Genomic DNA, 15,364 nt, shown 5'->3' on the forward strand with positions numbered 1-15,364 from the left:
ATTCTCCATCAAAGCATAAACAGCAAAGTGCACAGACCATATAAGAAATGTCATGCTGGTTAATTAGGCTACTTAATAATTCCAGTGAAACACAAGCTAGATGAATCATTCTCTGGAAAGACGCAGCTGTGTTTGCTATCAGAGATTGAAAAAAAACAACAAAAAAAAAAAAACAGGGCAGGTACGAAACCAAATGCAGTTCAACAGTTCAACTGACTAATATCCCCTTTACAAAATGCTAATAGGGAAGTTGGAACCTTAAAGCAGAACCAATCTTTTTTAAATATTTTCTTATCAAGCTCTGCTTGCAGTACACTGTTGGCTCCAGTTTACTGCAGAGAAACAATTCAAGTTCAGATTTTTTTTTTTTGTATTTAGGATTTTCAGTTTTGTTTTGCACAACTAAAACTTTGAGCATTGGCATTAATAACAGCTTAAGGCTAAATAATGCATACAATCAGATCTAGTTAATCAACCAGCCATGATTTTTGGTCTGTATAGCATTTATTTGGTGTAATACCCGCACAAAAAATACCACTGTTGTGCACATCTGATGGATTTAATTGCATTTCTCAACAGGTTATTCTGCAAAATGTCACAGTTTTTACCATTCTGGCATGTACACAGGACTGAATACAAATGGATTGTGCCATCTTCTCTGGTAATTATTCTGAGGTCGGCTGTATAGACATGCTCCCTGTAGCTTGCCCACATTAGGTACCCAAATACAGGTGATGGGTGGCACTTACTTTTTACCATGACTGTATTTTTCATGATGAGAAATATTTCCATTCCAAATTGCTTAGGAAGGCAATGGCCTGGCCAGATCAAATATTTACTAGTAAATGGCTGCCTGGCCAGCACAGTAAATATTCGATCTGGACCTTCCAGGAAGGATGAACAGCAATTCTGTAACAAGTCCAACAATTTGTAAGACGCTTTTAGTAACTTTTTGTGCCCCAAAAAGGAGCAGTCGTGCATTTGCCAATCCCACTGGCCAGTTGGTTTATGCTCGTCAACCCGCTCTGCTTTTGAGAGTGCCACACACACAAGGACACTTACCTTCCAGCGAGGTAAACAGTCTTTGGGCTTCCAGAAGCCTCCCAGAGCCATGGTGGGCTCTCGCTCCAGCAAGGACCTCTCCACCTCCTCCAGAGATATTTCACTCATGTTCACCTCCAGCCTGCCCTCTGAGAGAGGAAGGAGGAAGGGAAAGGAGCAATAAAAGTCAGAGATTAGAGGAGGCAAAAAAAACACCATAACAATGGGAGAAAAGAGGAGAGCACGAAGTCAGCAGAAAGACAAGAAGTGCAAAAACAATCAAAGTAACATAATGAAGTTGAGCAATGTTGGGCATATGTTTCTAAGTGATTATGTAATAATTGTGTACTCGGTTTGTAAGCAAAAGGAAGTCTAATCCAAAATGTCAACAGTGTGCTTACTCATAGAGGGCAGCTTCTCAGGGCAAACCTGCGAAGGGAGGTATGTGAAACCCTCAGGGAGGTAAGTGGTGGGAGGAGCATCGCTCTCGCTCTCGTTGAAGTCATAGGAATAATCTGGGGCCACAAATGAACAAGTTTCAGAAAGACATCAAAGGAAACCTAGTCTTTCTACTGAATAACTGTCAAGTTATCATTCTTCCACACGACTGTGTGTAAGACATAAGAAAACATTTCTGTATTAAACATAGTTTGGTGAAATTAAGCATTCTTATTTTCTGGGAACTGAATTGTGGTTCTTCATTAGCTGTAAAGCCACAAACATCCAAATGAACAGACATAAGCATCAAAGATCCACTTATTCAAATGACGTAATAAAATAAATTATATTTTCAGTGATGTTCAAATGGATCTCCATGCTTGGTTAGTTCAATATACATTCACTTTCCTAAATATTTGCATCTCATATAAATTTTAGTGACAAAAATGCTGAAGCTCAGAGAGGTTGTTGAGAAGAAAAAAAGGAAAGGTGAAAATCTCAATTAACCACAGCTGATATCATCATTGCAACACTGAAAAATAATGTTGAAAGTGATCACAATAAAAACTAATAGAAATTAAAACTTGAAATTATGTCACTCTGTGCCTGGTGACTCTAGTAGAGTATCACCGTTTGAAATAAATTATTGAAATTGAATAAAATTTGATGAAAATCTATCGCCGTTAAGATATTGCTGTATGTGCTGGTATTTACCTGTGCCATTGATGCTGTAGGCCCCTCTCACAACTTGCTCCAGGACCTGAGCCCCTATGTTCCTCACGTTTTCTCTAATCTGGATGCCTCTGGCTTGGACCATGAATACATACTCATTCACTGTAAGCAGGAGAGAGAAAATGAAGTCGAGTGAAATTATTACACTCAGATAGGGTCACAGTACAAGAAAAATGCTAAACACCTATATGCCCTTTTTACTGTCCTGTGCAAGACCTTCCTCATTTTAGTTAGTCACATACTGTTGAACAATAAAGGCCAATACTCATATTTAAGGAAGATCACGTGTGCTTTGCGCAAGCAAAATGTCCTTTATATTAAGCAGAAACATGTTGTGTGTAGAGATGATTCAATAATGAGAACTTCCTAAGCATATATCAAGGAGGAAAAGGGAACAACTGAATGGTTAATTTTTAAAAAAGGGGTAAAGTAGGAATAGAAGAGACTCAGGAGATGATGTAGCTAAATTAACTGACTGGTTACTGCTTTCAGTGCTCGATAATGGGAGCGCTTCATCTTATGATGCACCACTTTTTCCATTCAACACTTACTGCACTGTCAATAGTTGAGTATATTTTTGCTGGTAATAGGGAAACATAAAAGGGGACAAAAATGATAAGGGCACAAAAAAATTGCAAGAGAAAGAGCCAGAATTAATATGGAAGGCAATATAAGTTTTTAGGAGCCATTTTCGTTGTTTTTTTTTTTTGTTTTGTTTTTTTTTAATGATGCCTTTTAAAAAAAATGCTATTTCAAATCTTCTAAAACATCACCTCATGTTTCCAGGTTAGAAATTGTCTTTTAAGAGAGCATTTGTCATAGACCATATTTTATCAAAGAAGCAGCTTCAACTCGATGAGAGCGGGCTGACCTACATAACACCACCGCAAAGGTTAACCTCCCGGAAAAAAAGAAGCAGCAAAGTGGAACATTGAAGGGTTTATGGTCTAAATGAGTCAACGTTTTAATTGAAAATAAAAACACACTGGCAAACCACTCAGACCTTCGCAAAACCTTGCATGAAAATATAAATGCATAGTGAAATTCTGCAATTTTTGTTCACTTAAGCAGTTTGAGGAAGAACAAAAGCAAAAATAAATAAATAAAAACAAAACCCCACATATATTAAGTTCCTCCATTGACTTATGCAGTTGAGAAGCAGATGTCGAGTGGTGCGCTGCTACAAAAATGCAGAAAACCAAAGTGCCACCACACTAAAGAATGCTGGTCCTTTTGAATCTACTTCCAGATGCACAATCACCAGCCCAAAAAAAACAATTAGCATTGAATGTTAAATCAATCCAAATATGATCTACACGCTTCAGTACAATAGTTGTCCGTGCGAGTGCAGTGTGTGCGCTCACAAGTGAAGCACTGCTAAGCCAGAAATCCTTGGGATGTGATTTGTCATTAGTAATTGTATTACAGTTTCCATCACATTCATCTTATTTTATACAAACTGCCAGGCTTGCAAGAGTCAAGACTAGTAGCTAAGCGCTCACTAAAATCAATGTTCCCGTTTTACCTCCGCAGCATGCAAAGGCTACAGTGCAAGCTGTAGCAAAGAATCTGCGATAGATGGTGCTAAAAATAAGGGAACCACACAGAAACGATCTGGTTCACTGCTCGTTAGAAATCAGTGAGGGGAGAAAAAAAAAGAACTGCATTTAATAACTCGCAGATAACCTTCTGAGACAGCATATGATGGAAAAACGCTGAGAGACTTCTTCGCCTGGGGCAGGCGCAGACATAGTCTGACATGTTTCGTTCTCATGCCTTCCAAGCATATGGAGATTTATATATTAGCCTATCAGGGCAAACCTGACCTACATACATCCTGGACACTCAGATGGAACACATTGCAGTGATTCTTGAGAATAGGGACAAAACAGGTCCTATGGATAAAGCACAAAATTTGAATATACACAAAATATAATTTTTTCAAATATCTGACTAAACTAACCTGGGTCATGTGAGCACAACAATGTATATTTTCCTGGTGTTTGCTGAATATTTTTTTATTTTAAACACTGTAGTCAGTGGATGCCTGTAAAAGCCCTTGTCCAGGAGCAGAACTCAATACATTGTAATAGTTTAAAACAAATAAAGAAATACTAAAATTATATACTATGACAATTAAGTATAAGTAGTCATATAAATAATTATAAAATTATCAATAAATTTAATTGAAAATCATTTTTATATATTTTCCAACTCCATTGAAATTTGTCCCTAGATTTTGTCAACACCATCAAACATGAAAAGAATGTAAAAAATAAAATAAAATAAATCAGGCATTATTGGGGGCACCAGAACTTCTGAGGACCCCATGATCTCTTCCTTTCTCTTCCTTTGCTAAGAGGGCTAGTTAGCTCTGGTTAGCTTAAGTTATTCTTTAGTTTTTTCTTCTGTCTTATTCCTAAGTTGCTTGTCACAACCATGATGCGTCAACTCCATAACTGACAATTTACAAAACTTTGATGAAATTTTGTGAAATAAAAGCTTAATTTTGGTTTACTGTAAAGATTCCATGGACCTGATGAGCTACAATATGGCCTCCTTCAGGATAACATCATATAAATGGAGGTAGTTTGGCATTTCGTCAACTCCGTCAGATGTCAACTCCATCAGAGTTTTTCTGACTCTTTCAGTTAAATTGTTGTCAAATCTCACTTAAATGTGAAATTAATTCATTTGAATGTATTTTACATAAATTGCATTACTTCACATGTATCAAGTTTTTCATTTTACTCACTAGTTTGTCATCACCTTCAGTTCTGTGTCAACTCCGTCCTGCACTGTCAACTCCATCAGATGGAAAATTAAAACCCATTTTGTCCCTATTCTCAAGAATCACTGATTGCCAAAACGCTTTGACAGTTGCAGAGTCAAGTATAACTGAAGCAGTGTGTTTTTGTTTGTTTGTTTTGTTTTCTTTAACACTATTAAAAACATCTGAAGGTTGTAACAGCCGTAATTGTGTACTATCTCTTTAAGATACTCTAGTATCTCTAATGACGTCACGTGTATGCGCCACTGCTTCTCTGTAGAGAGCGTGGGAGAAACGTGCTACAGTCACTACATGGACATGCTAGCTCTCTAACTTTAGTAACGTTACGGGTAGTTTGGACTCTGCTCATTTTCATGTTTGGTAATATAGCAGCCGTTCAACCGGGCTTTGTAAGGTTGGTGAAGAGTTTATTAAAGGACAGCACTGTGGAATTCCAAGTGCCTGTGTGGTTGTGAGTTTTCTGCCGCCTCTTCTCCTCCCTTAATACAACCCAAGCGGTACAAGGTCAGTAATAGTCTTTTCTGGTGGCAGAATAGTGGGGTAGACTTTCTGAAGTGATTCTAGACATGTTATCTACACTTGATCTTGTACTCACACTGTGGTACAAGTACCACTACTATTACTTAGGCCGCATTCTCATTATACTTTGAGGAAGTGTAAATAGAAAGCTAGCCAACTGTGTGGTAGCGCTATTAAGCCACAACCAAAAACAACTAATCACTTGTTTCAAATTGAAGATACTCAAAAGATAAGGTCAGAGCAAAACTTTTTCAAGACCTCAAACACTGCAAAACTAAAATGTTTTGCAGTGTTTGCTACTTATTCATCACTGCAATCAGAGTATGGTTCTGGGAATGAGTCTCAAACTTATGGTATTTCAGGTAAAACTTTAAGGTTCCTCCACTAAGTGATAAGCAAACTGCACTGTTAATTTGGATTTTATATAATCAAATTAGAGCTACGATAGCTCTAATTTGATTAGAGCCAGCCTAGCTCTAAACTGGCTCTAGATTATCTCCTTTCACTTAGGCAAAGGAGATAATAGAGCCTCCTTTGCCTAAGCGAAGCAATATTCCATTAAATGGAGAGATGGAGCTCTATTTGTGAAGCTAGGTCAAAGTAAGAAAGTCTGTAGTGTGTGAGGAATCAATGCTTTGAGACTCTTCATAGATTTTCTAAGACTGGACAAACTGTGAACAAGTAAAGAATAATAAAATTGACAAAAGCCAACAATTGCTAGCCACATTCTGTTTAGCAAAATATATTCGTAATGTTCCTCTGATTATAGATCTCTAGCGTCTCCAGGCAAATCAAAAAAACACACAAAGCCTTTATCCAGTTAATCTGTCTGTATAACGTATATGTCCCCAAAGACAGACATTCTTCTTTTCAGTAAGTTCATTTTATTGAAGAACTTTTGAGACCATTATGACTCAAAATTAAGATCTACATGAATTATGAAAAATAACAAATATTAATTTACAGAATCAAACTCCTGGCATGAATCTCAAACTTTTACATCTATGTTTCCAAACTTATTGGTGACGGCTTTAGCTACAGACGTCCTGTTTGACATAAAAAAAGACAGAAAAAGAAGAAGGAATGAATAAACAAATGTAGGAGTTCAACAAATGTAAGATAGATCTAAAAGTATTTGAAGACCTAGTAGAGAAACCTTGATCATATTTAAGTCTTCATAACTTACACATTAAGATAAAATTGGTAATTTTAAAACTTCATGATTTTTTAAAAACCTAATAGTTATGTATAAGTATATCCATTCACATCCTACTGTTATTGAAAAAAAAAAAAAAAAAAAGAAAAAAAAAAGACTGACTAACTCATCCGACTCATCGGAAACTAATTGCTGGTATAGTTCTTGGAGAGCTTTACAATTTGAAAGTTTTATAGACATACAACCTATCAAATGTGCAAATAAATGCCATAATTCTGTAGCAAGTGTTACTTTTTTCCCCCTAAAGACACACCCATATTGGATTTAAACTAGTTCCATTTTCCCTTACAAATCAAGAGGAACTGGAGTAACGTCTTTACTCAGAAGTTAGTCCTTTAACTTCTGAGTAAAAATTTTATTAAAGTACATCAGTCCTGACACTAAAAAACAAAATTTAAAAGCGGAAGTTCTGTTTTCTTACCATTTTTAAATTTCAGTGCTTGAAAAGCTAAGTATATCCTTAGATGGCACAAAAAAAAAAAAAAAAAAAAAAAAAAATTCTATAAATAAAACTTGAGAACTGGTGATCTACGCAATTCAAGGCAGTGGGCTTGGAATTTCTCGCACATTAAACATGTTCCCTCCAGACTCTGAAGAAATGGTTCTTGCTGACGTACTATAGGCAAGAAACTGTGACAGATGCAATGAGACATGGGAGACCTGGACCTTGGAGGAAACTAACATAATAGGCTACAACACAAGGCCATTAGCACTCGACATATAACACACACACACACACGCGCAGCACTTTAATGCATTGCAGTCAGCAAAAACAATATGAAGACCTATAGATTGAAAGGACTAGCCAACCGCTAGTGTGTTTTATCCCGTCAGGCTCCCACACCCTCTGTAACCCATCAAGCATGGCAGTAGACCTTGAACAACCTTGTCTTCCAACAGCTTACAGAACGTGGTGTGCACGCGCCTCGCTTTGTCGTCTCTCTCTCTACATGACGTCCTCGTACCACTTATCTGTCCATCCCCCCATATCGCTCTTCTTCTCTCAGTGCTGCTTTGTGTCACTTTATGTCAAACTTGGTTGTTCTTATCACTTAAGTGAATAATCTGAAGAGCGGGTTTGCAGGCTCACGTGGACAACTCGAAGCAAAGACCAAGTCCAAATGCTGTACTACATAGAGTTAAAAAAGACATAGGAAAAAAAAAATGTCGGCAAACAATGAAAAAGACAAGATACACGGCATCTTCCTGTTTTTCTCTGCAAGGCAATTAACTCTACATTGATAGCTCAGCAGTGGGAGGTGATCTGCCCCGTTCTGCTGGCGCCCTGATAAGAGCTGAAAGGCAGTTCTTCTTTACTCCAGGCTGAATTGGATTCTGTGGGCACACATGCCATGCTCACTCTCATAGCTTTGAGGGTTTAAAGCTGTCACTCTGAGAGAGGGTCAGTTTAATGCCGCGGCCTATCAGTGACACCCACAGATCCACACATTCATGGAGATAATCAGAGAAGGAGGACTCCATGCAGTACAGGCGCACGCTCTTCATATTTGAGTGAATCCTGAGAGTACATTATGGCGGTGTAATTAATTCAGCTGTCATCTACACTATCAGCAATGTAAACCATTTCATAACCTATCGATGACTAAGCAGGTCAATTTCAATACCTCATTGGAAAGTAAACAGGCTATTACTCAAAGCATTAAGAGCAAATCCCTCACAATTAGGTCCTACTGCTGCAAGCCGAGTATACTGATCCACCTGTGATGTTGGGATAGGCATATGACAGCGAAAGTTCTTTCTTTTTTCTTAATAACAAGAAACATGTTTTAGCTGTGGGATCTTATGCATATCATTGCCACTCTTGATAAGCCAAGTGAGGCACAGAAAGCTTGTGTCCTTATTGGATCAATAATTGCATCCTGCAGCCCTCTGACTCAGTTCTATTAAAAAATGCTTTATTATTCCAAGAGGAATATTAAATGTTGTTGCAACTCATATATTACACAATTCTCTTCAATGAACTATTCTAGATGCTGAATAATCAGATTCTCAATAAATGCAAAACCAACGCTCGGAGTCTTTAAGTATATAGAGATGAAATTGTTCCTAGAGGTTACTAAATTTCCCATCATTGGAATTATTGTTTTAAAATGAAATTACCATTAAAACATGCATGGTTAAAGTGCAATCAAACTTTTTTTTGTAAGTGTCCATCAAACCCAGCGTCGCCAGAACTTTACTGCATTCACAATCAGAAGGTAGTGAAATCACACCAATTACATCGACTCTTTCGGCATTTTATGATTGCATTACATCAAAAGGGAATTATGCTAGTCACCTTGCTTTGAACTGCCACTGGTGGCTTAGTGGTAAATGCCAAGGATGTAAAATTGCATCAGGATTTATGAAGTATTTCAAAAAGTCTTGTTTGTCTATTTAATTTGTTACTGAATTCACAATGGATGGAGTCTGCTTACAATACATCAGATGATTTGAGACATACCTTTCTTTAATCTTTAAAATAAAAGCCCCAAATATATATTCAGTTTTTTTTATTTCAAAAACAAAATGAACTAGAACTTATAAAGCTACATATTTGACATTTGAATATATACACTAGTTCTTCGACTCCTTATTTCCCACAAAAATTTAATTTTGCTCAAATCCCAGATCCGATGGGTCCCCCGGTTTAAAATTAGTTCAAATCTGGAGCATTGACTTTCACCTCATATGTGTCATCTTTGTTCAATCTTATTAGTAATCACAAGCCCCTTTTTACACAGCCAAGCCAAAACTATGCAACCTTTTAGCCACGGTATGTTTTGAAAGGACTTTATGATGAAAATTCAGACTTCTGTGGAAGGACATTTTATTATGCGGGGTTAAGGTTCTTATAGATCGAAGTTATTTTGCAACAAACCTCAAATGGTCTGTATCCTTTAGAAAGCAAAATGTTCAACACAAATTCGATGCATAGTTTTCTAGATCCAAACCAATAATTTCCAACCCATGCCTTCTTTAGTTCCACAATGTTGGTTTATAAAAGCTCAATGAGTTTTCACCATCAAAAACTGACTGTCAACTCAGAATGCCAAAACAATGCCTTGGACTGTCTGATCTTGGGTGGGTTATGTTCAAAATGATAATTATGGGACGGTATCTCTATGGATTGAGTTTTGTTTCAACAAATGCCATCAAAACACCCCAAGAATGGGAATAAAGGACGCGTTATAAAAGGCTGTGTCATAACTCCCTGCAGCGTTCTGAAAAACATTGCTGTTTAGTTTTTACAGACCCAACTGCTGCCCTGTAGTGGAGGTTGACACATGCAGCATAAATAATTGATTTTTAAAAAGTGGTCTTCATTACTGACCAAAGCAAAATAACAACCTTAGCTGGTTTTTAGAAGTAGTACGGGGCTACTGCGATTTTTATCTCCTCAATCTTGTCAAAATCTTATAGTTCAAAAGTCAAATAAAAACCATGAAGACAGGATGTTTTGTTTGTGCTTCTGGTTGTCCAGTTTCCTGTGACTGGCAGTGTCTACGTCAGTGTGTCCCGCAGACAAACAGAGGTAAGTCTACATCCTGTTTGCCACCTTCAACCATTTAAAGCTACCCTCCTCCCTTTTACAGGCAAAGTCACATTTTGCAAAGCCTTTCAGATTAATTTTACGAGATCCACTGTTGACCATCACCAGAGACTCTCTGGGTTCTGTAAGCGATTCTGAGAAGTACAAGGATATGTTTAGCCAAGACATCCTACAGGGTGGAGCCTGCGTGAAAAAAACTTCTGAAAAGCATTCCTAATCCAAGCACAGCCTTTATGCCGTAACACATTTACTTCTGCTTGTAGATTTGTCTGATGGCAGCTCTGGTATTTCTAAATGTTTGACTCCCTGATTAGATGTTGTTTGTACAACATTATTGGTAACAGTGGCGCTCATATGGTCAGGGGGTAGCTACAGGTTATGTAAACAGACGTGTGTGGCATCTGTAATTCTTTCCCAAAGGACCATTTGGTGCCATTTGAGAGGCACACATACCGATACATCACAACACTGAAAACACTAACATGCAATTGTGTTGTAGTGTGGTGCTGTGCAGAAAAACATTGGGTCTAAGCGTTCTTGGTAGTTACTTTTTTTTAATTTATATATATATAGTACCTGCTGCAGGCAACAACGCCCAGATGTCTCCTAGAAGCACTACTATTGTTACTGGGCAAGGGAGCACTACTGGTATCAAGTAATATTAAGGTTTTAAAGTTAAGGTAAAAGTTGCAAGAAAAAATATCTTTATGGTTTTAATTATGTTATTGAAATACAAGGAAAAGAGTCTTAGAGACTGTCTTTTTCTGGCTGTCTGGAAGAAACCGTAGCAACACAGTGTCTCCTGTTTCAAACTTCTTTACAGCTTATATGAAGAAGGATATTACATTCTTCCATGGTTATAAGAAGGGAAAATTTATGTGATGAGTTAAAAAAAAAGATTTAATATTGCAGTTTGTAGAAAACCTAACACTTCTTCAGAGCAGTAGAAGGCTTAGAGCTAACCTGATGAATCTCTGTTTTAGCTGAAAACAACTAAAACGATATTCATATTCACTGCCCATATTAGCAAATATTAAATATCTACACTATCACAAGAGACAGTTAATAGGCTTATTTCTATTTTCTTAGCAGAACGTCTGTGTTGCTAATTGCGTGCTATTTTGGAAGAGGTTGTCAGCTGTTTTCAATCCCCCCTATGCTACATGCTATCTGTCAGTTCTAAGTTCACCAATAGATTTTTGGATTTTGAAATATGTTGTTCGATGTGTAACAGAAATGGTATGTTCTTGTGCTTTTATCCAGCTTCAGAATCAGCTGATTAGATGGACTGATGCAAACAGCAGTATCTGCCAGCATAACTTCACTTTTGTACGACAGAAGTTGGATTCAAACTTAAGTCTTGTGAAAGTCTAGAGCTGATTAAAACTAGTAAAACTAGCTCAAACAATGAGTCATACTTGCTGCTAGCTTTTCAATGCTCTGACGATCTTGATTTTTCTAGGAACTCAGTGATTGGATATCCTCATAAGGGACCCATTATTCAAAAGTATTTTGAATAAACTTCTTCAGAAAATATCTGTCTCTTTAAAGTTTATGTAAAGACAGCCATAACAAGAAATAATGTAGAACATCATAACTACTATAATCAATATGCTATAAAATTTCAGTAGATATAGGAATATTTGTTGCTGAAAATCAGTTAATATTTTACTTATTTACATTTCTGAGTAAACTCTAAAAATATAAAACAGTGGCCTTTTTACTCAAAGTTATCACACAGAAAGAATATCACATAGTTCAATTCCTTATCATTACTGTAAAATGTAGCTAGTGTAACATTGGATTAGCACTGATGTACTGACAGGGCCAGAGGAGATTTATGACAGAGATTTTATGAGCAAATTAGCTTAACCTTGAAACCTACACAAATAAAACACAAGCAGTAGCAGCAATGACTGGCGATACCGTGAAAGTTGTGGTCACATGACATTCAGTCATGCGTGAATCATGAGGATTCCTCCAAACCCACCACTTTTCTACACACACAGGCCGGCTGGCATGCACCCATTTCAGATCCTGTATCTGAATTGACTGAAAAGAAAAGCATGTGTGTATGGCTACAGCAGCAACTGCAAGTAAAGTCATGTCTACATTCATAAGAATCCTCATATGCATGGCAATCCAAAAAATGTTCTCAGCAAAGCTCCATTTCTGAAATGGATAAGATAAGCAAACTGAGTGGCAAGAGATAAAGAGCCAGGACCAAGGGTAGTCCGACAAAAGAGAGGTTCTGAGAGAGCAGATGTCTTCTTGACAAGCAGAGTGCTCATTTATCTCCAAAGAAATGACAGAATTACTGGCAGACTGCCCACTTTTGAAGTGCTTTCAAACTACTAGCACACCAGTACTCTCTCACCCTCTTCCTACTTCCTTTTTGGAAACACAGTGTCACTCAGCCAATGTTATACCTCATCTTTAAGAGTTCTTCCTTTGATTTCTCCATGCTCACTCTTTAATGAACTTATCTGGCTACCTGCACAAGTAACCTTGACACAGACTATGAGGATGTTCTTAATGGGGCATCTGATCTACCACAACTTCTTTTTTTTTTCCTTTTTTTGAGTCTTGCACATCGACATCGACTCAAGTGAGTCAAAAGTCCATCATATTTGTGCTTGCGTGGGGTGAGTCAAGTATGCTAAAATAACCCCAATGAGTCAACTGAGGGGGGAAAACAGCTGAAGCATCCGGGAGAACTGAAGCTATTTCCCTAAATTAGTTTTATATTACACACTGGGAGCTGCCGGTTAACACCGCATTGCTTCTAGCTACCTCCACCCACAAACCTCACAAAGTAAAGCTACGCACAAACACAGTTATAGTACTCGCAGGACTCCATAAATTGTGAACTTAACACTCCCAAAGCCATGTTGCCCAAATACATTTAGTCGGCTACTTTTTTCTAATTTCTTTTCTTTTCTACAAGGGTGAGATTGCAGACAGCGATTACATAACCAACGGTTACATTCTTTCACCATGTCTGCCACCGCAGGTCGACTTAATTCTGCTGAAGTAAGAGGGAAGTCCAATTGTGTGGGAAAGAAAACCCTCAAGTTAAAACACAACATGCCATCAGCAAAAAAACAGCAATCAGAAAGTCTATGAAAGAAGCTTTCTTCTGCTCATCTGTAAAAAAACATAACTGCATTTTAAAAAGTAAAAAAAAAAAGAGCATTTCTCTTTCTTATATTACTGTGCAAAGCAAATCACGCTTTGCACAGCTAATTTTTAATAACCACTGTCTTTACTTGTGCTTGGCTTGCAAAACTGTAAATAATTGACACCCCATATGCTGTCAATTATATCCAGAAATTTAACTGAAAGTATCATCTCATTTTCTCTTTCTGCAGTAAGGTTTACCGAGCGAGGGAGAGAAGAGAGAGAGGAAGAGAGAGGCTGTAGTGGGTTGTTGTACAAGTCATGTGACCTTTTCAGCAGCTGTAACAATATATGTTCCTTTTTTACAATGGTTAAAACAGAGTGATTTTCTGGAACAGAACTATGTTTTGAGCAGAGTAATTAACGAGTCAAAATAAAGACTCAACATCCTAATGTTAGCCTAGCATTGAAACACATCAACAAGAGAAAGACGAGTTAAGTGTGGAGTCTGGCTGGACCTGCAGATGTAGTTTCATGTTTAAAATCCAATGATCAAACTATTAAATCTTAAGTGATGCTTTGGACTGAGAGATATAGAAGCCCTCTTAAATTAGTTAAGAAGAGAAGAAGAATGATGATGAGCTGCAAGAACTCCAGTAAGTAAAAAATACGTCACTGACAAGAAAAGGAGAGGAAGTTGGATCACTGGACAAATGTAGTGAGTATTTTCTTTTGAGCCACTGAAAAGGGGAAGGCACATCAGTATCAGTGGTGCATGTCTATTAATAAATGTGGAGCTTTTACTCTTTGGATTCGTCTTGCAGCAAAATAAACCTGATTAAAACCTGATTAGTCTCGAACAATATTAGTAAAAACTGTTTTAATCTAAGACTGTAGCAATCTATAGAATGATTGGAAAACCTTGATTTTTAAAATTCCTCGACGCAAATCATCTGCCTCGATAAATTATGTTTTAGTACTTGGCACACAAATAATCACCACAGATGATTATTTGTGGTGCACAACGCTCTTACTTCCGCCAATGAGCTGTCGATGGATGCTAAGTGCTAATTGCTGCTATGGGGATTGAGTCGGAAAGAAATGCCACCAAATGTGTAAAAAGTGTGGCATCACTTTAAACTCAGTTTCTAAAATAGTCGTTTACACACAGCCCTAAATATATCATAAGTGGTGACCCTTTACAAAGAATAACAGACCAAAATTGTCTATGAAATACATTCCAGACAAAAAACTGGTGTAGTCAACACAAAGACGCAACTTCCTTTTTTGGAAACCTAGAAAATACTAACCAAATTGTTGCAATATTTGAGAAAAAAAAAACCCTGTTAGATCCCTATGAAAAGACAAATCACTGCAGTCAGTGCAAACTGATTCCATGTGATCAGTGGGTGTTCATGTGAAAAACTTCAAAAATGTAAAATACAACAAAACCATTAAAAGTAATCTCATTGGTTAGGTTGCAAGAATCATGAAACTAGGACGCTGCAGCTGTGCAGAGGTTAGAGCACCACCCAAATACCGAGGCCTTAGTCCTCGACGTGGCCATTGCAGGTTTTGCAGGTTCAAGTCCCAGTCTGATGACCTTTGCCGCAGGTCCTTCCTCTCTCTCACAGCCCACTTTCCTGTTTGACAACTCTCAAATGAACACCCCTATAGCCAATAAAACCTTTTTTATTTAAAACCTTAAACCTATACCGGAAATAAGCTTACTAGAATAGTGATTAAATAAACTACTAACTGGCAGTTATTTACAGAGGAAAACATAGTGGAGCTTAAACAATTATTTTTGACCATTCCATGAAAAAAATATGTCCAGGACTCAATGGATGTTTTGCATCATGTTGTGAAACACTGTTAACTCTCATCTCTCTTTGGAAAGGTTACATTCTTTCTTCGCCTTGGGATTTTTTTAAGGCTGTACTGAATGACTCAG

General features: G+C 37.4%; 1 protein-coding gene across 1 annotated transcript in view; it reads right to left on the bottom strand.

Annotated features, from left to right (window-relative positions):
- b4galt5 (UDP-Gal:betaGlcNAc beta 1,4- galactosyltransferase, polypeptide 5) overlaps positions 1-15,364 on the bottom strand; it is a 43,865-nt gene that overhangs the window by 8,493 nt on the left and 20,008 nt on the right. Inside the window, exons 2-4 of the mRNA XM_007557656.2 lie at positions 2,194-2,313; positions 1,443-1,556; positions 1,063-1,190 (exon numbers count right to left, since the gene is read on the bottom strand). Coding sequence (XP_007557718.1) covers positions 1,063-1,190; positions 1,443-1,556; positions 2,194-2,313 — 362 coding nt within the window. The remainder of the gene's footprint in view (positions 1-1,062; positions 1,191-1,442; positions 1,557-2,193; positions 2,314-15,364) is intronic.

Source organism: Poecilia formosa, unplaced genomic scaffold (genome assembly GCF_000485575.1).
Source record: "Poecilia formosa unplaced genomic scaffold, Poecilia_formosa-5.1.2 Scaffold90, whole genome shotgun sequence".
Lineage (NCBI taxonomy): Eukaryota > Metazoa > Chordata > Actinopteri > Cyprinodontiformes > Poeciliidae > Poecilia > Poecilia formosa.